A 24,703-nucleotide genomic window follows, 5' to 3' on the forward strand; every position below is an offset into this window, starting at 1 on the left:
ACAATGTCTTAGAACCACATTAAAGTGCATTGTACATGGCTATAAATGAAATATTACCCAAATGAATATTTTTTTATGCGCGCTTGAGTTAAATATTATACTCATGTTGTGAAGGCCAGATCTCTCTGAGGCTCTCTCTGAGGCTCTCTCTGAGGCTCTCTCTGAGGCTCTCTCTGAGGCTCTCTGAGGCTCTCTCTGAGGCTCTCTCTGAGGCTCTCTCTGAGGCTCTCTCTGAGGCTCTCTCTGAGGCTCTCTCTGTGTGTCTGCAACAGTCACAAGTGGTATTTGTTCAGACCTCTGGGGTATGTGGCCACCATTTGGAAGACCACTTCTGGCAATGGTGCTAAAAAGGCAACCAACGTCTGCACAAAATGGGCAGCGCTCATTAGCCGGTCTTCTGATGGGTTTTTAGCACAAACCAGTGAAGTTGCTCTCATATGGCCAGTGAAGATATGCTGGGTTGTTTCTAGCACTCTCCAGCACAAACACAAAACATATATAGTATTTTAAAGGAAAGTATGTTTGAAAATAGAAAATGGATGGTATACAAAATGTAAACATTTAAAATTATATGCTGTCTGACATAAGATAATATCATCTGAAGAGCAATTAACCCAGTCAGATAAATGACACATTTTAACAGTAGGCCTACTTACAAGTAGAATTTTGGAATCCTTAAAAATATTATAGGCTTGTCACTCTGATGTTTTTTTGCAATATACCAAATAGACCATTTTATTCACGACCATGAAAACCACAGTGGTGGCAACATAAAAAAAAACATTCCCTGATTATATTGTTAAAGAGAGGGACACATTTATTATCCATGCCATGCCAATGCACAATGGATGAAGGTCAGAGTCAATGCCTGGATAGTAGCTGTGTTATAATTAAGCAATATATGGCCAATATACCACAGCCTAATGGCTCTTCTTAAGCACAACGCAACGAGTGCTTGGACACAGCCCTTAGCTGTGGTATGTTGGCCATATACCACAAACCCCCGAGGTATACGGTCTGTTATAAACTGGGTGGTTCGAGCCCTGAATGCTGATTGGCTGACAGCCGTGATATATCAGATACGGGTATGACAAAATATTTATTTTTACTGCTCTAATTATGTTGGTATCTAAGTTTATAATAGCAATAAGGCACCTCGGGGGTTTGGTATATGGCCAATATAACACGGCTAAGGTTTGTGTCCAGGCACTCTGCGTTGCCTCGTGCGTAAGAACAGCCCTTAGCCGTGGTATATTGTTCATATACCACACCCCCTTTGGCCTTTATTGCTTAAATATACCATGGCTGTCAGCCAAATCAGCATTCAGGGCTCGAACCACCCAGTTTATTTAATACAAAATAGCCGCACCATCCCGCCCCAGAGTTTCTAAAGTTTTCCTAAATTGCACTTTCGACTTCATCAACCTATATTATTAGCTTTGGAAAAGGTGTTGTAAGTTCACATCTGCACTTGACTGTCTTATTACCCTTTCTGTCCTGAAATAAAAGCCCCTGCCCAGTGCCCGTACGTACACTAAGCTGGGATGGAACAGGTTAATGAAATTATTGTTTGTACCGATGGCCTGGGGAACTACAGCTAGGGAGACCAGAAGATAAACTACCCACTTTAAAAGAATATTGTTCAAATAAAGCATTAGAGCAGGCAGACAGCTATGGCCTTTGCGTTACAAGTAAAGCTGCCAGGCATAAACAAAATATACTTAGCCCACAGAGTAAACTCCGAGTATGAGTTGCAGTGTTGCAATTTGTTTGAGAAAGAGCTGATTGTGTTGGGACTGAGAGCAGAGCAGAGCAAAGCATAGCGCTAGTCTGCTACATGCATGTTGCATAAACACACTGAGGACGGCGGGAGAATCTGTCAGAGCAGCAGAATATTGATCCTTCCCAGATTTACCCTCTCGTCATTACTCCATCGCAACCTAATATTAGAGTACCTTCATTCATAAAGGATACTTTCACTGCTTTCTTTTGTTTTTCACATGCACACAATTTCCACATTCTCAGAAAGTAAATTGGCCCAGCTTTGTAGATATTAAAGGGTACAGTCCCCCCCCCCTCCTCTGATATCATCGCACGCGTGCTAGAACAGCAGCATATGTAGTACAATCTATTTTTTCCGTTTTTTAAAACCTTTTTTTTTACCGCGCCAATGCTCCCCACCCCTGCTTCGTCAAACAAAACAAAAACAATAACGACGGCCGTGGGGCAGACAGTGGCACTGTTGCCCCTACTGACGATGCCATATTACAACAACAGTTACTGCAAACACGACAAACACCGTCCCCCCAGACATCACTGCACACGATTAACAGAGGGCAAAGTATTTTTTTTTTACCATGCTGCATGGTGCTCCTCAACTCGGCAACAAAACAATAATAAAGGTGCTCGGGATGGCCAGTGGCGCTGTCCCCCCCCCCCTACTGTGGATTCCATCTAAGTGTGATTAATCTTTAGTCTCCCAAATGTTTATGTTGGAAGGTACTATATTTCCAACACAGGACATCAACAATGTGTAACTTCAAAGTATGGTCTGATGGGTTCTGTTTTTTTTTTTTACGGACCACCCAAACAGAATAAAAATAGATAGAGAGAAGAGTCTATTCCCCTGGTTTAATTCCACTACGTACTTGTATTCCACGACGTACTTGTAAAACTAACGGCATGTTTTGGCAGTAAAGTGTAGAAATTAATGGCAAACTGTTTATGAATAAAAAAATTAAAAAAAGTTAACTTATTGTGCATATAGATCCTTAAATTTCAGTCATTCCTGAAATGTCCAATACTATCTAAGCCTGCGTGCTTCTTTGTTTGGTTGCACAAAAATATGATACAAAACAGGCTGCCCTATTAGAAGTACAACCTATTTTCGGGTATAAACAATTCCAACAATGTCAACTCAACTACCTGTTTCGCCTATGCACCTCAGTCAGTACTGTTACCCTATACTGAAACTCATATTGCCACAATATAGACATCACATATTACCTTTACATTATCTATAGCATACTCATTCTAATGGACAACACTTGTATCACATTATCAACCAAATACCATATGTTAGCTTCAATCGTTACGGGAGACTGTTATAGGCAAACATTGGTCTATCTCTTCGAGAGTCAGAGAATGTGCAGCTGCAACCAGGAGTGCCTGCAGTGCTTCAACAACTTAGCGAAACTCCTGAGTCCGTCTGAAAGATTTACAGTTGGGCAGATGACCTGGGGCTAGTGTTTGTATGGATCAATGATGTCAATTATAAACTAACGTAAATTGTGATTTCGTGTGATTCTAAATATGTTTTATTTTTTTTGTGTGTGTGACTTTCTCTCTTTCTTTTAACTTTTTTACTTTTTCAAATGTTTTTTTTATTTATTGTAACATTTATTTAACTAGGCAAATTGTTATTTACAATGAGGGCCTACCTAGGAACTGTGGGTTAACTGCCTTGTTCAGGGGCAGAACGACATATTGTTTCATATAGTTTGACGAAATGGCGACTGACTCTTATCTTTACAGTGGAGTAAACATGAATGGCTTGTTTACCATTTGAATGTGCCCCTAAATGTCTATAATCTCAACCCTAAACAGGCTTTTCTGGCTGGTCTACTAAACAGTACTTAGTGATGAACTTGAAAGACATTATATTGTTCTACCTGTTGAATGGCATTGACTGGACTGTGACATTGTTGTGTACACTTGTTTTACAGGGTGGTTAAGAGAGATTAAAAAAATGATAAACCTTGCAAAGCATCACACTTTTTTTGTATTTCTCTAATAAGGAAAGCATTTGGAGCAAGAATGGTCTGTTTTCCCAAGCGTAACCAATAGCACACCATGAACAGGTGTTTCATGAAGATATACAATTAAATGCACACAGATCCATCCATTTTAAATGCTAATATAAGGATTAAATATTTAAGTAAAGATTTCCGGTGAAACATCACTGGCTCCTGTGGAGAAGATCAAGAAGGATCCACAACTCAAAGAAAGTACAAAACCCTTACTTATACATGATTTACCCATATAAAAGAAAGGTTGAAAGAAACCGGTTTTGTTTAAATAGTTGGCTAATGCGAAAATTGTTGATTTAAAAATCTGCACTAATTTGGCTGTTGAACTATTATTCAGTAAGGGATACACACAAAGGAATAATACAACATTCATGAGGACATATTAAAATAAAAACAGACTGTTTCTCTTCATCATAGGGAATACAGTCAGAGGACTGATTGGACAATGAAAAATAAACCATTTCCAAGTGTCCTAAGTAAATCTGAACATTTCGTAAACAACAGTATAGAGGCTGCAGTGGTGTGCGTACTGAAGTTTCGATGGCTTCGTGTTCTCTCTGTTGTATTTATACATATATTAATACGCATAAACGACCATGTCAAATTGACGCAAGACCAACAGCGTATCTGTTTTGCGTTAAACTGATTGAAACAGATTTGTTTTGTCAGTGTTGCCATTTTCTGGTAAAACAAAAAAAGGTAAACATCCATTGAACACATAACATATTACTGTAATATGATAAAGAATAATATGAAATAAACGTTGTTGTTTTTTTAGACCTACGTAAATCTAAACTTCTATAAATTGGTTGGGGGGGTCGTATCTTTCCTTGGACACGATGTTACCAAATTCGGTGATTCACTTACCTATGGGGTGCAGCAAAACAGCGCGTAAAATGTCGAGTTATGTATTCCTCCAATTTGCCTTTCACTGTCTGTCAATTCTTGGGTATATAACCACTTGATTCTTCTGGAGAACAAGTTTGGAGGAAAGTGGTCCAGATCCAAGCAGCTGTACGAAAAAGAAAGGAAACATGGTCGTTGTCCCATAGTATTGACAAAGAAGCAATACTAATGGCTTATTATTGTCAGTGAGTATGGTCAATATAGTTAAAAGCTTAGCAAAGATTTCCTGCACACAGAGAAAGTCACACACAATATAGGCGATCAATCCCTTATTCTTTTATTCCCTCCCAACGCAGGGAGTTCCACGGAAAAATGCAAAAAATGACAATGATCTGAAAACTTCACCGAGCGCAGCATGAAAACTTCACCGAAAGCGCTTAAACAAAGGGAACAAATTAATGGTTACTCACATTTTATTTGGTAGTCACCCCTCCTGACAAAAGCGAAGGTAGTTTACTCATTTTGATACTTAATTTTTGGGGGCATTATCGTTTTCAATAATATTTATCCTGGTTTGACAGTGTAAGTGGAATGTTAGGTATGACTTTGGTATGAAATCAACGCACTACACTGGAAAACGAAGAAAAAAATATTTCAGGGAGGAGCCATTGGGTAACGTCAATCAACATACTTGGGGGCAGTGACTTTATTGAAATCTCCCCCCACGATTTTGAAAATACGGTACCGGGTGTCGATCCTACCGTAGACGATTTCAGAGAAGTCTTATCAAGAGAGGATTATTCGTTGAAGTTGCCTTTCGTGTCACTTGAAACGCAGTAAAATGTAAAAAAAATAAATGTAAACAGCTCAAATCACAGGATGACTTGTATTGCTTGGTGTGAAACTTGCTGTGTTAAAAAGCAAGTGGAATAGATGTGAATAGAATGTTGTGTGTTAAATGAGAACCCGTAGGCTACATTTCAAAAGTAATAATAATAATAATAGGCCTAACAGTATAATTATGATATTATTGTTATAATTATCACAGAAATGTGCACAGACAATTAACAGTATCATTATTAACATATTATATTACTGTATAATTCCTCCTGAGGAATTAACATATTTCACTGAAGTAAGGTCGAATATACAGTACCAGTCAAATGTTTGGACACCTATTCACTTTTGTTTTTTTTCTTTATTTTGACTATTTTCTACATTGTAGAATAATAGTGAAGACAAACTATGAAATAACACACATGGAATCATGTAGTAACCAAAAAAGTGTTAAACAAATCAAAATATATTTTAGATTCTTCAAAGTTGCCACCCATTGCCTTGATGACAGCTTTGCACACTCTTGGCATTCTCTAAACCAGCTTCACATGGAATGCTTTTCTAACAGTCTTGAAGGAGTTCCCACATGCTGATCACTTGTTGGCTGCTTTTACTTCACTCTGTGGTCTAACTCATCCCAAACCATCTCAACAGGGTTGAGGTCGGTTGATTGTGGAGGCCAGGCCATATGATGCAGACCGTCATCACTCTCCTTCTTGGTCAAATAGCCCTTACATAGCCTGGAGGTGTGTTGGGTCATTGTCCTGTTGAAAAAGTCCCACTAAGTGCAAACCAGATGGGATGTCATATCACTGCAGAATGCTGTGGTAGCCATGCTGGTTAAGTGTGTCTTGCATTCCAAATAAATACTGACAGTGTCACCAGCAAAGCACCTCCCACACATCACACCTCCTCCTCCATGCATCACGGTTGGAACCACACATGCGAAGATCATCCGTTCACCTACTCTGCATCTCACAAAGACACAGCGGTTGGAACCAAAAATCCCAGATTTGGACTCATCAGACAAAAGGACAGATTTCCACCGGTCTAATGTCCATTGTTCGTGTTTCTTGGCCCTAGTAAGTCTCTTCTTATTATTGGTGTCCTTTTAGTAGTTGTTTCTTTGCCGTAATTTGACCATGAAGGTCTGATCCATGCAATCTCCTATGAACAGTTGATTTTGAGATGCATCTGTTACTTGAACTCTGAAGCTTTTATTTGGGCTGCAATTTCTGAGGCTGGTAAATATAATGAACTTATCCTCTGCGGCAGAGGAAACTCTGGGTCTTCCTTTCTGTGGCGGTCCTCATGAGAGCCAGTTTCATCATAGCATTTGATGGTTTTTGAGACTGCATTTGAAGAAACTTTAAAAGATCTTGAAATGTTCCAGATTGATTGACCTTCATGTCTTAAAGTAATGATGGACTGTTGTTTCTCTTTGCTTATTTGAGCTGTTCTTACCATAATATGAACTCGGTCTTTTACCAAATAGTCTTCTGTATACCACCCCTACCTTGTCACAACACAACTGAATGGCTCACATGCATTAAGAAGGAAAGAAATTCCACAAATTAACTTATAACAAGGCACAGCTGTTAATTGAAATGCATTCCAGGTGACTACCTCATGAAGCTGGTTGAGAGAATGCCAAGCGTGTCCAAAGCTGTCAAGGCAAAAGGTGGCTACTTTGAAGAATCTCAAATCTGAAATATATTTTTGGTTACTACATGATTCCACGTGTTATTTCATAGTTTTGAGGTCTTCACTATTATTCTACAATGTAGAAAGTAGTAAAAAATATAGGAAAAACCTGGATTGATTCGGTGTGTCCAAACTTTTGACTGGTACTGTAGGTCGAGCATGTCATTATGCATCTCAAGAGTGTCAAACTCCATGATGTAACCCTTTAGAGGTATGCTCAAATTCATAACATTTTTAAAAAGCTTTTTGTGAACATGTACTAGCATTCACATCCGACAATAGAATAGCTCCGTCTGTTGGTCAAACCCATGATTGCGATTGTTGGCCTTGGCGGTACAGGGTTTGTTTGTCCTGAAAACGTGTTCCAAAAATTACAAGTGAAGTGTAGGCAACAACAATGTGTGGGTAAAATAACAGCGTCCTAGTATTAACTCGCTCTGTTAACCATGGACACTTCCTTTAGACAACTCTTGAGAGAACTATTCAGCGAGGAACTCTGTGCATCGTTGCCCTGCATCTGTCCAGAACACCTAGTCTTTCAAGCTTCATTGCCTCTGCGAGTTTGGACAACTGCCAGAGCAGGTTCGGGCAGAGAACACACCTTCCCCCTCGCTCTCAGGATCTTCAACCCACAAGTGTTTTTTATCCGAAATGCAAGGTTCTTAATGGAGTGAGATTTTGTTTCTTTATTCTGTAAATATGTATGTTCTCAACATAACTCACAAATAAAACTATGATCTGTGAATTATATTGGAATATTTCGTAAATCAAACCATACTCTTGTAAATATGTACAAATATTTCACAGATATTCACAGCTCTTTAACGCAACAGATTCTGTGACAAAACTATCGTTCGAGTTGAAAATGCAATGTAAACACATTGAACTTTCGATTATTGCTCGGTACATGAACATTTTAAGCGGAAAAGGAAATGTTGTGTACACTACGTCATCACACACTGATTTTTATCTGCAGCAAATCAGTTTGGTGGAAACACACCACAGGTGGGAAAATGTGCATCTTTTTTTATTTATGCGGATATTAGAATATTCACATGGACATCTTTTGGTCTTGACGGTGGGGAATCCATCCTATATTCTATAAATCCTATAATCAATCCATATAGGGGAATCCATCCTGTCTGACTGTGCCTATCTTTTACACAATGAGCAAAACATCCCTTAAAATGATATGCTGAACCACACTAATGACATTTCATCATATTCTTAAGGTCAGCGTTTCCAAAACTCTAATCTGGGGACCCTAAGGGGTGCGCGTTTAGTTTTTGACTTCATTACACATCTGATTTAAATAATCAAATCTAGATTTACGAGTTGATTATTTGAATCGGTTGTGTAGTCGTGCTAGGGATTTGTTTGTTTTTTAAAATTTTAAATGTCCAATTTGTCCACCCCTTGGTGTCCCCAGGAGTTTGGGAAATACCGCTATAGATCCTTTGCTGAGTCAGCAGTCAGATCAAACGACTCAGGAAGGGCTCGAAAGAAACGGGAGCTTGACTAGCGGGGAGATTCAGTAGGGTCCAAAAGCAGCTGGTCAGTGGTAAAACCAGCCAAGCGGGGTCCCGGTGCTAGGCCGACTCAGAATGGACCGCTCTGGGAACAGTAGGAATATAATAATAACATTGAGTTTGACGTCAACTGGGCAGCACACACCACTTGTTACACAGGACAAGGCATTTTGAAATAGCATCTTATTAAGCTATTTGATCAAACTTGTATAAAACAGGAGTCACTCAAAAGGAGGCAAGAAAGAGGACCACATGTTGGAACCCAAGCCAATAGCACACAGTTGCTCTTCCTGACAACTTTTTTAAAAAACTACTTCCCGGTGTGTGTGGATGGATGACGGGGTGTGTGAATTGGTTCATGTATTGCGTCTGCACTTTTAATGTGCCATCATTGTGCAGTTTTACATATTCTGAAGGTTGATCAAGTCGTCACACGTTTGGTCATGTCGTACTTCAAAACATTGTCTTCCAAACAATTAATTGGATTATCTTGAACCATCATCATAACATGACCTGTGCATCGGTACACAATTAAACTCTCACGTTATTATTGTCAGGTTAATACATTTGACCATATGAGTAGAATAACCTGGCCATTCTTTAAACTGGTAACATTGCCCATCCCCTCAATCCAACAGTGCAACACAATACAGAGGAATTGAACTGACATTAATCAGACACGGAATGCATGTATTGACAAGGAAACAACATTCATGTAGCTAAGGATGCACAACAAATGACTTGGCTAGCTAGCAAGCAAACCTACATGGAGCCGAAAAACATTTGATCAGATAATGTTACAATTTCTTACCTCCGCACCAGTCTAGAAAGAGTCCCTGAAAGATCACCAATACGGGATTTTAAAACTGAGAGGTGCTTCATAATTGACACATTCCTGAATAAACAATGAACTAGTTAAACTAACGTTAACTTTGGTTGTTCGCATAAACACCTGACGAGATCACCTGCTAGCTATCGTTAGTGTCCAACACTAGCTGCTTGGCTAGTGGGCTGATGTCGAAAGCCCACACTCCCATTGCATGCCCCAACGGTCGAATTTAACATGAATTCTAAAGTAATTTGTTGAATATTTCAACATAAACTCAGCAAAAAAATAAACGTCCCTTTTTCAGGACCCTGTCTTTCAAAGATAATTCGTAAAAATCCAAATAACTTCACAGATCTTAATTGTAAAGGGTTTAAACACTGTTTCCCATGCTTGTTCAATGAACCATAAACAATTAATGAACATGCACCTGTGGAACGGTTGTTAAGACACGAACAGCTTACAGATGGTAGGCAATTAAGGTAACAGTTATGAAAACGTAGGACACTAAGAGGCCTTTCTACAGACTGAAAAACACCAAAAGAAAAAAGACAGATCTACAGGATGGACAGCTGATCGTCCTCGCAGTGGCAGACCACATGTAACAACAACAACTGCACAGGATCGGTATATCCGAACATCACACCTACGGGACAGGTACAGAATGGCAACAACAACTGCCCGAGTTACACCAGGAACAGTACTCAGACTGTCCGCAATATTTTATTTAACTAGCTTTATTTAACTAAGTCAGTTAAGAACAAATTCTTATTTTCAATGACGGCCTAGGAACAGTGGGTTAACTGCCTGTTCAGGGGTAGAACGACAGATTTGTACCTTGTCAGCTCGGGGGTTTGAACTTGCAACCTTCCGGTTACTAGTCCAACACTCTAACCACTAGGCTACCCTGTCGCCCCAATAGGCTGAGAGAGGCTGGACTGTAGGTCCTCACCAGACATCACTGGCAACAGCGTCGCCCATGGGCACAAGCTCACTGTCGCTGGACAAGACAGGACTGGCAAAAAGAGCTCTTCACTGACGAGTTGCGGTTTTGTCTCCCGAGGAGCGATGGTCGGATTCGAGTTTATCGTTGAAGGAATGAGCACCGAAGCCTGTACTCTGGAGCGGGATCAATTTGGAGGTGGAGGGTCTGTCATGGTCTGGCGGCGGTGTGTCACAGCATCATCGGACTGAGCTTGTTGTCATTGCAGGCAATCCTCCTCCCTCATGTGGTACCCTTCCTGCAGGCTCATCCTGACATGACCCTCCAGCTTGACAATGCCACCAGCCATGCTGCTCGTTCTGTGCGTGATTTCCTGCAAGACATGGCCATGGCCAGCGAAGAGCCCGGATCGCAATCCCATTGAGCACGTCTGGGACCTGTTGGATCGGAGGGTGAGGGCTAGGGCCATTCCCCCCAGAAATGTCCGGGAACTTGCAGGTGCCTTTGTGGAAGAGTGGGGTATCATCTTACAGCAAGAACTGGCAAATCGGGTGCAGTCCATGAGGAGGAAATGCACTGCAGCACTTAATGCAGCTGGTGGCCACACCAGATACTGACTGTTACTTTTGATTTTGACCCCTTTGTTCAGGGACACATTATTCCATTTCTGTTAGTCACATGTCTGTGGATCTTGTTCAGTTTATGTCGCAGTTGTTGAATCTTGTGTTCATTAAAAATATTTACGCATATATATATATATATTAAGTTTGCTGAAAATGGGCCTCCCGGGTGGCGCAGTGGTTAAGGGCGCTGTACTGCCTCGCGCCCAGGCTCTGTTGTAACTGGCCGCGACCAGGAGGTCTGTGGGGCGACGCACAATTGGCCTAGCGTCGTCCGGGTTAGATTTCTGAACAAATTGTCGTTTTATTTGTGAGCTATGTTGAATATATTTACGGATCGATTTATTCATGACTTATTGTGAACATTTGTTTGACATATTCACAGATTGTTTATAGTGACATGTTTACATATTTACAGATAGTTTTATTAATTCATAACCAGTTTTATTTGTGAGTTATGCTGAATATGCACAGATCGAGGTAGACATATTTACAGAATAAAGAAACACATCTCACTCCATAGTCCACAACTAGAAAACCAACGGCTGATACATTTGTAACCAATTCTCTCGTCATAAAAAAACATTTTCCAATTACAAATATTTTGATGTCAGACAAAAGCAAGAGTCAAATCACTGCAGGCCACAGTTAGCATTGAGTTTCCAATTAGTTTTAATGTAAACACTAGTATAGGGCTGTCAAATGCACAGTAAACTACAGCGTCATTTTTTGGATTTGTGCAACCTAATGTAGCAGGTGTAAAATAAAATTGTTTGTGCAACAATACGCTTATCCTGTATACGCTTATCCTTATATATTATTATATTATAAGAATTTGTTTTAAACATGTCATACTTTATTTGCAGATAACATGCTCAAATAATAATGAATTTATCTCCAAGCCTGCACTTTGGTTCGCAAGACACTGAAATGCATTGTTACCTTCATTAAGAATCGTTATCAAATCGACAATAATGGAGCCTTATGTTTGTCAATAGCTGTCAATATAAGTCTCTTGTCCACATGATTCATACAAAGTCAGAATCTAGCCTAAGAGAGAACATACAGTTCTCGGTTTACATACACTTAGGTTGGAGTCATTAAAACTAGTTTTTCAACCACTCTACAAATTTCTTGTTAACAAACTATAGTTTTGGCAAGTCTGTTAGGACATCTACTTTGTGCATGACACAAGTAATTCTTCCAACAATTGTTTACAGACAGATTATTTCACTGTATCACAATTCCAGTGGGTCAGAAGTTCACATACACTAAGTTGACTGTGCCTTTAAACAGCTTGGAAAATTCCAGAAAAGTATAGGCTAATTGACAATTTGAGTCAATTAGAGGTGTACCTGTGAATGTATTTCAAGGCCTACCTTCAAACTCAGTGCCTCTTTGCTTGACATCATGGGAAAATCAAAAGAAATCAGCCAAGACCTCAGAAAAAAAATTGTAGACCTCCACAAGTCTGGTTCAAATGTGGGGGTGCTTTGCTGCAGTTGGGACTGGTGCACTTCACACAATAGATGGCATCATGAGGCCGGAAAGATATGGATATATTGAAGCAACATCTCAAGACATCAGTCAGGAAGTTAAAGCTTGGTCGCAAATGGGTCTTCCAAATGGACAATGACCCCAAGCATACTTCCAAAGTTGTGGCAAAATGGCTTAAGGATAACAAAGTCAAGGTATTGGAGAGGCCATCACAAAGCCCTGACCTCAAACCTATAGAAAATTTGTGGGCAGAACTGAAAAAGTGTGCGTGAGTAAGAAGGCCTACAAACCTAACTCATTTACACCAGCTCTGTCAGGAGGAATGGGCCCAAATTCACCAAACTTATTGTGGAAGGCTACCCAAAACGTTTGACCTAAGTTAAACAATTTAAAGGTAATGCTAACAAATACTAATTGAGTGTATGAAAACTTCTGACCCACTGGGAATGTGATGAAAGAAATAAAAGCTGAAATAAATCATTCTCTATTATTCTGACATTTCATATTCTTAAGATAAAATGGTGATCCTAAGGGAATTTTACTAGGATTAAATGTCAGAAATTGTGAAAAACTGAGTTTAAATGTATTTGGCTAAGGTGTATGTAAACTTCCGACTTCAACTGTACATAGAGAGAACATAAAAAGGCAGGTATCAGAACAACAGAATTGTTGCTTGAGTGGAATGAGAACAGCAAATGAGATTAGTAAAATACTTGTGACTGTCGACAGTCAATTGGTACAAGCATATTGCCTTGTGCCACTGCCGCTTAAGTGTTCACAATGAAACCTCTAATTTGTTTAAGAAGGTCATAATATTGGTGATAAAAATCCCTAACATGAACATAGAGTAGACATCTGATAAGCACACATTGAGCTAAAATAAGGTCAATTTCATGTTGACATAACACAATGCATGGAAACAAACGTAACCCTACTGATAATAAGAACAAGTATGCCTAAATAAGTCCTCGAAGAACCAGTTTTTCTACCAATGGACTTGAGATTACACATGATTGGATTTGTCTTCCAAACGAAATACAACAGAATGAATTGGACATGTACTATACTATAAAATCCTTGATGTAGATGGGAGGGAGATAGGCTTCCAGTCTTCAGATGTTACTTTCATACCCCAATTGGTCTGCATCCCCCGAAACTGAAATGGTGTAATGCCAAAGCACACCACATCTCAAGTGCTCAGCCTTGCATGCAGCATCAGCAAGGATCTCCTATGGACAAAGTAACGTTGTTCCCAGAAAAGTTTATTATTATCATTATCATGAGACCACAGGAGGTTGGTGGCGCCTTAATTTGGGAGGACGGGCTCGTGGTAATGGCTGGAGTGGAATTAGTGGAGTGGTATCAAACACATGGTTTCCAGGTGTTTGATGCCATTCCTGAAAATAAAAGAGAGCCGCACACTCTAGGAGCTCAGATGCAAAAATGTAATTACCAACGTTTCGACAGCCAAGCTGTCTTCAAGATGCCGTTCCGTCAGCTCAGTTCCGGGCCATTATTATGAGCCGCCCTCCTCTCGGCAGCCTCCTGTGCATGAGACGCAAACAAACCAAACAATCCCAGAAGGCAGTCCATGTGTTATCAAATGCACTTGGATTCCCATCTCGTCTAGGACGTCCATCCTTCTGTGTACCTTGCACTGATGTTGAGTGGTGAAGGAAATTCTTCTTTCTGGTAGTGTGTAATATAACGAGTTGCAGCAGCTTGAGGCGGCACAGGGGCCCATGGTTTCCTGTTATTCGCAGGTTATTTTGCCATCAAAGCTGGATAGAGCGATGGCAAAGGCCTGCACTGCACACATGGGGTAGCTATAGTCCAGAGTGAAAGCATCATCTGCTACTCGTCCAAACTGCATCACAATATAGGCCTCTAGAAAAAGAAAATAAATGATAACAATGTACACACAGTTATACATTTACATTTTTGCAACAAAAAAACTCCCAGAAAATATACTGTATTTGGGAGCTTTGACTTTATTCAACCTTATTCACCTTATTTTGTTCTTGGAATTTCATCCACCGGTATTGTATATGATAGTTACTAGAAATAAGCAATATGTACACAATGTTATGATTGTGGATGATTTTTCGGCTTCTCACCATCTTTGCTGTGGATGATCTGAAAGTTCTTGATGGAGGCCTGTGTGACCCTGCCGTTGAAGTTCAGCACATGTGACGCCGTGTCGTCGTTCCACGTGGGGGTCTTGTTGTGGAGTTCGATCAGATTGTCCATCTTTCTGTTCTGGAACTTCATCAGTAAACCGTTGTTGTCCTGAGGAAGAGGGATGTGGGAGAAACGCAGCAGTGTGGCTGGTCACATTAACAATATGGACAACGAGGAATGTTGCGGTGAAAGGAGACCATCCGATGTACTATGTGGCCTCCTACAAACGATTGCTCATTCAAGACCTTTAAAATCAGGACAATGGTGTTGTTCATCCTCATCCATAACACAAGCAGAATGACATCTGTAAAACAAATGGTTTGCTTACTCTGCGAGGTCGGATGGGTACCCGTTCACTGTCCTTGCCCATTCCTGGGATGATGACGGTCAACCTTCTGGGGCCCTTTATTCCCAAGACATTAGTTTCCTGTCGACCAAAGGTCAGAGCGATACGCGGAAATAGGAATTACATTGTCATGGAAGTTGGGAGTCCACCATTTATCAATTTAACATAAGATTTTCTAATTATAATCATATAATGAACATTCTTTGAAGTACCTATAGCCCCTTCAATAACCCTTTGTAACCCATTAAAGAGTCATTGAATGGCTCAACTATACAGAGATAATGAGCAGTTTGTAAACTACTTATAAAACCTTCATAAAGGGTACTTCAATGTCAAAGCCTTACATAAATGATGGCTGCTAGTTCTTGGCGAGCATTGGACATGTCTGGTAGAGCTCTGTCTGGATGCAGAGCATTGTCAAACACTGTGAACTTAGTACCCATCATATTGGACCTATGGAGTGTAAATAATCAATCCATGAATGCAACGAGCTTATGAAATGCATGATTCCAGGTGTAATACTATGTATTTTATAGACAAGTTACAGTGTTGATCTATGACTATAGGTTACGGATACCTCAACTTTCCAATGAAATTTTCTCCATCCCTAGACAAGTCTGTGGGGTCAATGGAGATAAGGTAATTGGAGGTTGTGCTTTTCTTTCGTTTTCTCCCAGCCAGTAGAAAGACCTGTAAAAACACAGAATAAATCTCCTGGACAATGATTCCTCAAAAGCATATCATACCGTAAATCCACAACTTGGTTTTAAGCTCACGTTGGCTCCATCTCAGATTGAGATTCATTTTGAAACCAAAACCTCAAAAGTGGTGTGTGACTCATCTGAAGCCACATTTGTGGGTTATAATACATTGACAGACAGAATAGAGATCCACAAACCCCTAAATTGGACCTCCGGGAGTGCCTCACCTTCTTTTCATTGTCGAGGTGGAGATAATATGTGGGGTACAAGCCTTTGTCCATGCCCCTCTTGTCCCGGGTCATCTTGCATTTGACAGTCACCCCCTGCTGGGCTGGCTGCAGGACAAACTCCTCCAGGCTGTCAAACTCAATGTCCGGGGATGGAGGCCTCTCCTCCTGGATGTGGGACAGAAAAAAAACTGGATTATCAGTAGGTTAATTTATACATGGCTCTATCTACATTTTCATCCTCTCTCTCTCTGCCGGTTTCTTAAATGCATTGGAGAAGGTCAGAGGAGAGAGACCTTAGACTTTCTTATCCAGCGTGGTTGATGAGGCAAGGAATCATCTTTTTTGGAGCCCTGATCAGAAGAATGCAGCATTGTATACTCCACCCCACAAACCATCACTGTGCAGTAGCAACATTGTGACCTAGGTCACGATTCAATCCATAATCGCAGAAGTTCAGCACTATAGTGCGTTTGAAATGTAAAAGGTCACTTCTGATTGAACCGACATAGGCAGCATTTACAGTCCAATTGGTATTGTGCTATAGTGCTGAACTTATGCGATACGGATTGAATCGAGACCCTAGTCACTAAACGGGGACTTGCAGACACAAAACCTACCTTCTTCTTCTTCCCTTTTCCCTTTTTCTTTTTTGTCCCTTTTTCTGCCTCGGAGTCAGAATCGTCACTCTCTGATGCTTTGGCTGATAGAAAAATAAAACATTAGGAAAACTGGCAGGAAGACACCCAAACACTTGGGCTGTATTTAATTAAAGCAGAACACACTTGCCTTTCTTTTTCTTCTTGTCCTTGTCCTTGTCTCCCCCTGCTGCGAACATGGATGCCGGGTTGGCGTTCTCCTTCTTTTTTGATTTTGACTTGCTGGACTTGGTTTCTGGTTCACTGTCATCACTATCAGATTTGGCTGCTGGTTTTAGAGAATGCACTCCAGGTTATGATCATATCTCAGTGTACCTACAGTGCTGTAACATTATTGCAATGTGTTCTCTTCCAAAATGGGTGTGGGACACAAGTAATACATGACGATGGGTTAGAGATTGTCGGCCATCAAATCGATCATTATTTATCCCTAAAATTGCAGCGGTTTAAAATCAATACGTAAAGCTAGTGTTAACACTTACCTTTCTTCTTGCTCTTGGAGTCTGACTTATCCTTATCCCCATTTACACAGAACAGAGAAGCCGGTTCCTTTTTATTGGTGTCTTTCTTCGTTTTTTTGTCATACTCTTTGTCATCTGAAAAAAAAGGCGAGAGGCAAAAATACACCTCTCAAGCGATGCCATTTTCTCACCAGTGCTATACAAAAAGATGTTCTGAAACATGTTTTGGATTTTTGTATACATATTTGCATTCTGTGTAATGTGCAACAGCTCGTTTGGTGATAACAACGTAAGGCTGTGCGGGACTAGTGTTTCCTCTCACTCAACATTTCGCAAAGAAATCTCCTACCGAATCCTCTTAAACCAGGTCGTATTCTTGTTGTTTCAGTAACTCCTGCCCACCTTTCGCTTTGGATTTCTTCTCCATGCCATCTTTGTCAGAACCTTCTTTTGTGGTCTTTTTCTTTGCCTTCTTTTGTGGAGTCTCTTCCTCATCATCATCTTCTTCTGTATCTGAACCTTGAGCAGAAAAGGAGACTTTTTATTTATTTATTGGGTTTGAAATAAATGTTGATGCTTTAAACATGCAGTTCCACGCAGAGCATCATCTCAGTTATATATTGCCGACTGCTTACCTTTCTTTTTCTTTGGCACACTTTTTGTTTTCTTCTTTGGCTCGTCTTTCTCTTTCCCTTTCACTTTTTCCTTTTCTGTTTTTTCTCCGTCTGGTTTCTTTTTCTTGACCTTTTTCCCACCTATTTGACAACAAAAAAAATGAATTGAGAGATGACCTCCAAAAGAAATGAATATACTTTTGAGCGATAGCCATATTAATTCATTACATTTGGATACTGCACACTATCTCAGATAGAAATGATTTATTTGTGGATCACCAGCATTTTGCCAATCATTTTGCGTATGTCTCATTTGAAGATATGCCATTTAAACTGTGCAGAGCAGTCCATACTTTGAACAGCAGGATTCTCTTCTCCAGACAGCTCTTCGCTCTTCTTGTTCTTGCTCTTTTTGGGCTTGGCATCGGCACCATTGGTGGCTGGGTTGGCTGACTCGGCCTTCTTCTTTGGCTTATAGAAAGCATTATCTGCAGGAAGAAGAGTCAGAGAGGAGACAAGGAGAGCGGGGCAGACACCGGAGAGAGATGACACAGCTGTGCAGTAAGGACAAAATCCTACGTTTAAGATCTACTGTATGTGCGTAACAGCCTTTTGCATGAACCATGCTTTTACACTGAGTGCACAAAACATTAAGAGCACCTGCTCTTTCCATGACAGCTTTCAACTGGATTCACCAGGTCAGTCTATGATCCCTTATTGATGTCACTTGTTAAATCCGCTTATATCAGTATAGATGAAGGGGAGGAAACAGGTTAAAGAAGGATTTTTAAGCCTTGAGACAATTGAGACATGGATTGTGTATGTGTGCTATTCAACGGCTGAATGGGCAAGACAAATATTTAAGTGCCATTGAACAGGGTATATGATAGTAGGTGCCAGGTGCACCGGTTTAAGTGTGTCAAGAACTGCAGCGCTGATGGGTTTTTCACACTCAACAGTTTACCGTGTGTATCAAGGATGGTCCACTACCCAAAGGACATCCAGACAACTTGACACAACTGTGGGAAGCATTGGAGTCAACATGGGCCAGCATCCCTGTGGAACACTTGACACTTTGTAGAGTCCATGCCCTGGGAAATTGAGGCTGTTCTGGGGGCAAATATAACTCAGTATTAGGAAGGTGTTCTTAATGTTTTGTACACTCAGTGTATGCCAATAGTAAATGTTGCAGGAGCATGAAGATTTGAGTGACTTACCATCCAAAAGACAGTAAGGTGCAAGCAGAAATGTATGGAGACAGAAACAAGTAAAGCACTGTACATTGAACATCACACTTCTATAAACACAGTACTTGATTATCCCATATTATATATTTTTACTACTGTCAAGACATTCTCTTAAAACCGATTCATTTTCAAAAAGGAAAGAGAGTGGCCAATTCGGTAATGTCTACATTTGGAACAGATAACAATCATTCTAATATTCTAGGTAATACTTTCTATATTATGTAACCTGCCCTTCTGACACAGTGACCTAACAATCAAGCATTAGTCACCTGCCTCAATCACAAACATGTCTCGTCACATCCAGTGTTAAAAAGTGAAGTTACATTATTATAATGTAGCAGTAGGGCTTTAGAGATTTAGAGTAATAAACAGAGTCATCAATTACACAAGGCTGCTGTGTGTGTGGGGGGTTGGAAGTGTGCAGTTGGAAGTGCACCGACCAACCAAACTCTATTCAACACGCAAGCACATTCAGCTTTTCTCCGAATCAGTCTTATTCACTCGCTCTGGTATTATGTCAGTCAGCCTCCCAGCAATCCCTTTCATGTGACAACTGACCAGAAACCAACTATTACCACACCACAGCATCCCAAGAAAACTGGAATAAGGTCAGTCACTGTTATTCTGTTCATTTAAACACGGACTGACGACGGAGTGCAGCGATGGATGGCCACAGTAATCCGATTAAGATGTGGCTCTATTTCTGTCCTCACCTCAGACCAGCTGCCACTAGCGGCCTGCAGACCAAGCGGTCATCATGGATTTTTTTCAAGAGAAATCTGAATATGTCCATCAGATAGATTGTTGGCTATTTCATGAATAACAGTCAACATTGACCCCCCCACCCCACCCCCTTTCCCACATCACAGCAAATATGTCACCTCACAAATGTACCAGAGCCTCATCACAGCCCAGTGGCCAATTCTACATAACCATCAATACGCAACAGACACCGACTCTGGCCTTGCGGTTAAAGTGCGATTGGAGGTGTAATAGTTCGATCGCTGGCCGAGTGATACCAATGGGACACGATGCACCTCTGCTTGGCACTCTGCGTTAAGATGATAGATTTGGGGCCTTGTCATAGACTCGCATCCAGAGGGTGTCCTTTTTAACTGAAGCTGCCTCACGCTACGAAACAGGAGGCTCCCGTCCTACTCCTGTGAGCAAGGGCTACTCACGACGCACAACAGGCTGGGTGGGATAAACCAGCCACTTTAGAACTGTAACAATACCACAGCAGCATGCTCAATCACTCAACTGGTTTTCTATCCACTGAATTGTCTAGCAATCAAAAGGGCAAGTAATTTAACCCGTAGTCATCGTAAACACCATTACAGTATATCCGAATGAATCAAAATGCGATATGAGAAATGTTATTAACTTTATAGGACCCATCGCGAGTATTCCTTCTCTCCAGCGTCCCTTCGACAAGAAAAGCCCCTCAAAACAGTTTCGATAACGTTACCTTCTCTGCAGACATTGTGTGGCCAGTGACTTCAGCTCTAACAAACTACAGACTCCTCTTTTCCCTAAAAGTTTTTAGTTTAAAAGGAAGAGGGAGGGGGGAATTTCAACACAATGGAGATAATAAAGCGAGTGAGTAGCCTGGGACTCAATGGCTGGCAATCAGCAGAAAGTTGCTAATAGGATTTATGTGTAAAGTCATCAGCTCTTCAAAGGCAGAGACACGTCAACGGGACGAACCAACATGGCGGGGGAGGAGGTGTGTTAGAGGACAAACACAGGTCCGTTATACACATGTAGTAACGGACCCCCCCTGTGAATGTAATGGTCGATGTGACTCATTACTAACCAACTCTGACTCGGACACAACACAGGAACTAAACCACACACACACACAAATAGACATGTAAAATGGACATGTAAAATGGACAACAAGTGTCTTAAACATGTGCGCAAAGGCACACCCTGCTGTAGGTGTCTTTTTGTATTTTAAAACTTGGAATGATTGTCTTTTACCTTATGTGGAGTGGACATATCTTGACTTTCTTGAGACCTGTGGAATCCATTTTTAAAAATCATGACACTTTTTAATAATTCATTTCTTCAGACATAGGTTTGGGCAAGACATATATGACATTGAGATGCATTGAGCTGACATTATTTATTATTATTCGCGAAATAGTGTAATGTCTGTTCTACATGATGTATATCTGTAACATTGCACCCTCCTGAACACCTTGCAAAGAAGGGCATCTATTGGTAGATGGGTAAAAAAAAAATAAAGAATACATTGAAAATCCCTTTGAGCACGGTGATGTTATTAATTACATTTTGGATGGTGTATCAATACACCCAGACACTACAAAAACACGGGCATCCTTCCTAAGGAAGGAAAACCACTCAGGGATTTCACCATGAGGCCAATGGTGACTTTAAAACATGTACAGGATTGAATGGCTGTGATAGGATAAAACTGAAGATCGATCAACAACGTTATAGTTACTCCACAATACTAGCCTAATTGACAGTGTGAAAAGAAGGAAGCCTGTACAGAATAAAAATATTCCAAAACATGCATCATGTTTGCATCAAAGCAAAAGCACTGAAGTAATACTGAAGCAATTACATTTTTGTCCTGAATACAAAGTGTTATGTTTGGGGCAAATCCAATACAACACTGAGTACCACTCTCCATATTTTCAAGCAGAGTGGTGGCTGCAACATTAAAAAATATATATTTTCACTTTGTCCTTGTGGGGTATTGTTGGTAGATGGGGGAGAGAAAAATAATATATTTAATCCATTTTGAATTCAGGCTGTAACAGAACAACATTTGGAATAAGTCAAGGGGGTATGAATACTTTCTGAAGGTACTGTATATTAAGACATGCACCAAGATCTTACCGGTCGTCTGTCCAGACGTCTCTGAGGGTTTCCTTCCGGAGAGGCATGAGTGTCCTGAAGAGAGGGGTAGGAATCATAGAAGGAAAGTGGTTGTGTTCGAGGAGTGGATGGTTGTTCTGGACATGTGTCAAAAAGGAGGGAAGAACCCTTCTTAAGAACACATTTTTGATTGTAAGCCTATGATTTCAAAATATGATCCCTTCATCAATGTAATACATTGATTTACAGTAAGTGTTTTTCAATTGAAATGGTGGTGCTTAATCTTAGTGGGCTCCCGAGTGGCGCAGCAGTCTAAGGCACTACAGACCCTGGTTTGATTCCAGGCTGTATCACAACTGGCCGTGATTCGGAGCCCCATAGGGCGGCGCACAATTGGCCCAACGTCGTCTGTGTTAGGGTTTGGCCGGGGTAGGCCGTCATTGTAAATAAGAATTTGTTCTTAACTGACTTGCCTAGTTAAATTTACAAAATCTTACTTTACATGTAAATAAAGTCACATGCATGTAGTCAGACAAACATAGGCAGGGATCTAAATTCAAATGTTTCATTGATAACACTGGTGCTCCCAATTATTATTTTTTTTAAAGTTAGGAGCACCACATGAAATTTAGTGGAACCAGAAAATATAAATGTATAAATCCAGTTTCCTTTCTTTCTGTGGCCCCAAATGTTTGGATATATTGGTAATGTTAGCTAGCCAATGAGGTAACATGACTGAACAAAGTGTAAACAAATGGTTAACGATGCGCTCGTAAGTTCAGAACTGCCCACGACATGGTTTATGAATGTAAAATGCGGTCTCGGGGTCCGCTATAGGAAGAAAGAAATTTTGCGCCATCAATTGTGGGCCAGGTCTTTTGACCTGATTGTGCTAGAAGCAAACCGTTTTTCCCTGTAGTAATAGCGCAACCATGACGCTAACAAATATTTTTCTCTAGGGCACCCGGAAACCACGGTACAGCAATGCCTTAGCATTACAACAATTATTATGTGTAATATTGCTTTCCTAGTCGCACGGTGCTCCCAAAATACAACTCCTAGTCACACAGACAAATATTTCGTCACATATGCGACCAAATTGGTCACACTTTAGAGCCCTCAACACAGGCATAAACACAAGCTCAGACTCACACATGCATGCACACACACAGATGTACCTTTGACTGGCTCCAAGTAGATGCTGATCATTGGATGTGCTCTGTGCTGTGGTCAGTGTGGTCTCCCCTTAGCCCACCACTGTGTGACTGCCCACAGGGGTTCATACTGATCCTGGCTATGTGGGCTGGTTCATATGACCACTTCACTAAGATGATTGTCTACAGAGAAACAGGTCCCCTCAACCTCACTAATCCACTCCACTCTATTCCACTGCACACAACTACTACTACTATTACCTCTTAATAGGATTGCCGACAAAGGATTTGGTCCACTCAACAACTCCACTAGTCCTCTCCACCACTACTTGTTAATCAGATTGCCAGCAGGGCAACCTGTCCCTTCCACTACTGCCCACCCCACCAGGACACGACAAGACACCCCCCTACACACACTATGGTTTACCATAATCAGCTCTACACCATCTGGGGACTTTAAAATCCTTTTTAGAAGAAAGAGGGAGATCTGATAGGGTTGGATTGTCAACCTCTATTATAAGAGTTTCCCTAACCGGACCAGCATAAGAAAAAAACGATTCAACATACATTCTGGTATATGAACGAGAACCAGTGTGTGTTTACCATTGGTGGAGGAGTGGTGTTTCGTGATCGTGCAACAGTCACATGAAGCATAGTTGTAGTTCCTACTTTCTACCACCAGATGCTGCTGAATATCAGTAGACCACAAGTGTTGCAGGAGCCAGTGAAAGCACATGGGGGCGCACATCAGATTTATGAGAGATTCTGCACAATCATTTGAGTATACAGCCATTTTAATCGATTTTACGTTGCAGCGAGATGTTTTTATAAGCCTATTGCATGACGATAATGTGTCATTCATTGTAACAATGTGTACTTACATTGCGTTTCGGCTACACTAACTGTCGATTACCGTGTAACAACACAGGCTCTATTTTCACGATTTTCATTCGTTGTGCTATTTATATAGTCAACTGTGAAATTATTGGCACCTTTAAAGATGAGCAAATATGACTGTATAAAATAAATAATACAAATACTGACTATTGTATGCTCTAAAGAAGTTGAACTTTATATATTTTTTATACAACCATTGAGAGATTTTAAGTAATACTTTTATTCTCTCAGTATATATATATATATATATATATATATATATATATATATATACTAATACAATTGCTCAGAGAGATTTTGTGAAGTAATACTGTTGTTCTCTCAAAATGATTGAGGTCAAAATGATTGGCACCCCACTTTTCAATACTCTGGCACCCTCTCCCCTTGCTAGGATAATGAGGATGTAGCTCAGTAGTTGTATAATAATAATCAAGGATGCCAATACTTTCGGAGATGACTGTAAGTCAATATAATACTGACAATGAAGTAGTTGTAATAATGTGTTGCTCGTGGTAATATTATTCTTAGTAGTTTTAGCAGTATTCATAGCATAGTCAGTTGTGTTGTAGTTATGATAGTATCACTTGTACAGTATACAGCCCACAGGAGGCTGCCGAGGGGAGGATGGTTCATATGGTGTGAATGGAATGGTATCCAACACATGGAAACCATGTGTTTGATGAATTTGATACTATTCCATTGATTCCATTCAAGCCGTCACTATGAGCCTGTCCTCCCCAATTAAAGTTCCACCA

The 24,703-nt window shown here is 40.5% G+C and overlaps 3 protein-coding genes across 12 annotated transcripts in view; all 3 read right to left on the bottom strand.

Annotated features, from left to right (window-relative positions):
• LOC118399957 (transcriptional enhancer factor TEF-5-like) overlaps window positions 1-5,294 on the bottom strand; it is a 39,449-nt gene extending 34,155 nt beyond the window's left edge. For all 9 annotated transcript variants that reach the window (XM_035796230.2, XM_035796228.2, XM_035796225.2 and 6 more), the window contains exons 1-2: window positions 5,126-5,294; window positions 4,677-4,821 (exon numbers count right to left, since the gene is read on the bottom strand). The gene's annotated coding sequence lies outside the window, so the exon portion shown is untranslated. The remainder of the gene's footprint in view (window positions 1-4,676; window positions 4,822-5,125) is intronic.
• A 6,238-nt stretch (window positions 5,295-11,532) lies between these two features.
• Window positions 11,533-16,773, bottom strand: LOC118399960 (tubby-related protein 1-like; the record flags this gene model as incomplete). Its single annotated transcript, XM_035796235.2, has 7 exons — window positions 11,533-14,498; window positions 14,729-14,900; window positions 15,121-15,219; window positions 15,483-15,591; window positions 15,716-15,828; window positions 16,067-16,234; window positions 16,687-16,773. Coding segments are annotated over 7 exons (882 nt in total), but the record flags the coding sequence as incomplete, so codon positions are not given.
• Window positions 16,765-23,406, bottom strand: LOC127910272 (transcriptional regulator ATRX homolog). Of its 2 annotated transcripts, XM_052473245.1 has the most exons (8): window positions 23,076-23,406; window positions 21,919-21,972; window positions 21,031-21,067; window positions 18,154-18,271; window positions 17,822-17,941; window positions 17,589-17,705; window positions 17,208-17,321; window positions 16,765-16,993 (listed from the first exon to the last, which is right to left on the bottom strand). In XM_052473245.1, the coding sequence occupies exons 2-8, from the start codon at window positions 21,963-21,965 to the stop codon at window positions 16,836-16,838; spliced, it is 711 nt and encodes a 236-aa protein (XP_052329205.1). In that variant the 5' UTR covers window positions 21,966-21,972; window positions 23,076-23,406; the 3' UTR covers window positions 16,765-16,835. The 2 variants fall into 2 exon arrangements, with proteins under 2 accessions (XP_052329205.1, XP_052329206.1); XM_052473246.1 differs by lacking the exons at window positions 21,031-21,067; window positions 21,919-21,972; window positions 23,076-23,406 and adding an exon at window positions 20,516-21,011.
• Between the last annotated feature and the right edge of the window lie 1,297 nt (window positions 23,407-24,703).

The sequence above is a fragment of the Oncorhynchus keta genome, chromosome 21 (assembly GCF_023373465.1).
Source record: "Oncorhynchus keta strain PuntledgeMale-10-30-2019 chromosome 21, Oket_V2, whole genome shotgun sequence".
In the NCBI taxonomy this organism is placed as follows: domain Eukaryota; kingdom Metazoa; phylum Chordata; class Actinopteri; order Salmoniformes; family Salmonidae; genus Oncorhynchus; species Oncorhynchus keta.

What these genes read in the sequence shown, in the direction of transcription:
- LOC127910272 (XM_052473245.1), bottom strand. Translation starts at nt 21,965, where the DNA reads ATGCCTCTCCGGAAGGAAACCCTCAGAGACGTCTGGACAGACGACCG. An exon ending in ATATGTCCACTCCACATAAG is followed by an intron (nt 18,272 to 21,030) that starts GTAAAAGACAAT and finishes GCTTTCTATAAG; the next exon opens with CCAAAGAAGAAGGCCGAGTC. An exon ending in GAAGAAATCCAAAGCGAAAG is followed by an intron (nt 17,322 to 17,588) that starts GTGGGCAGGAGT and finishes CTTTTTTTTCAG; the next exon opens with ATGACAAAGAGTATGACAAA.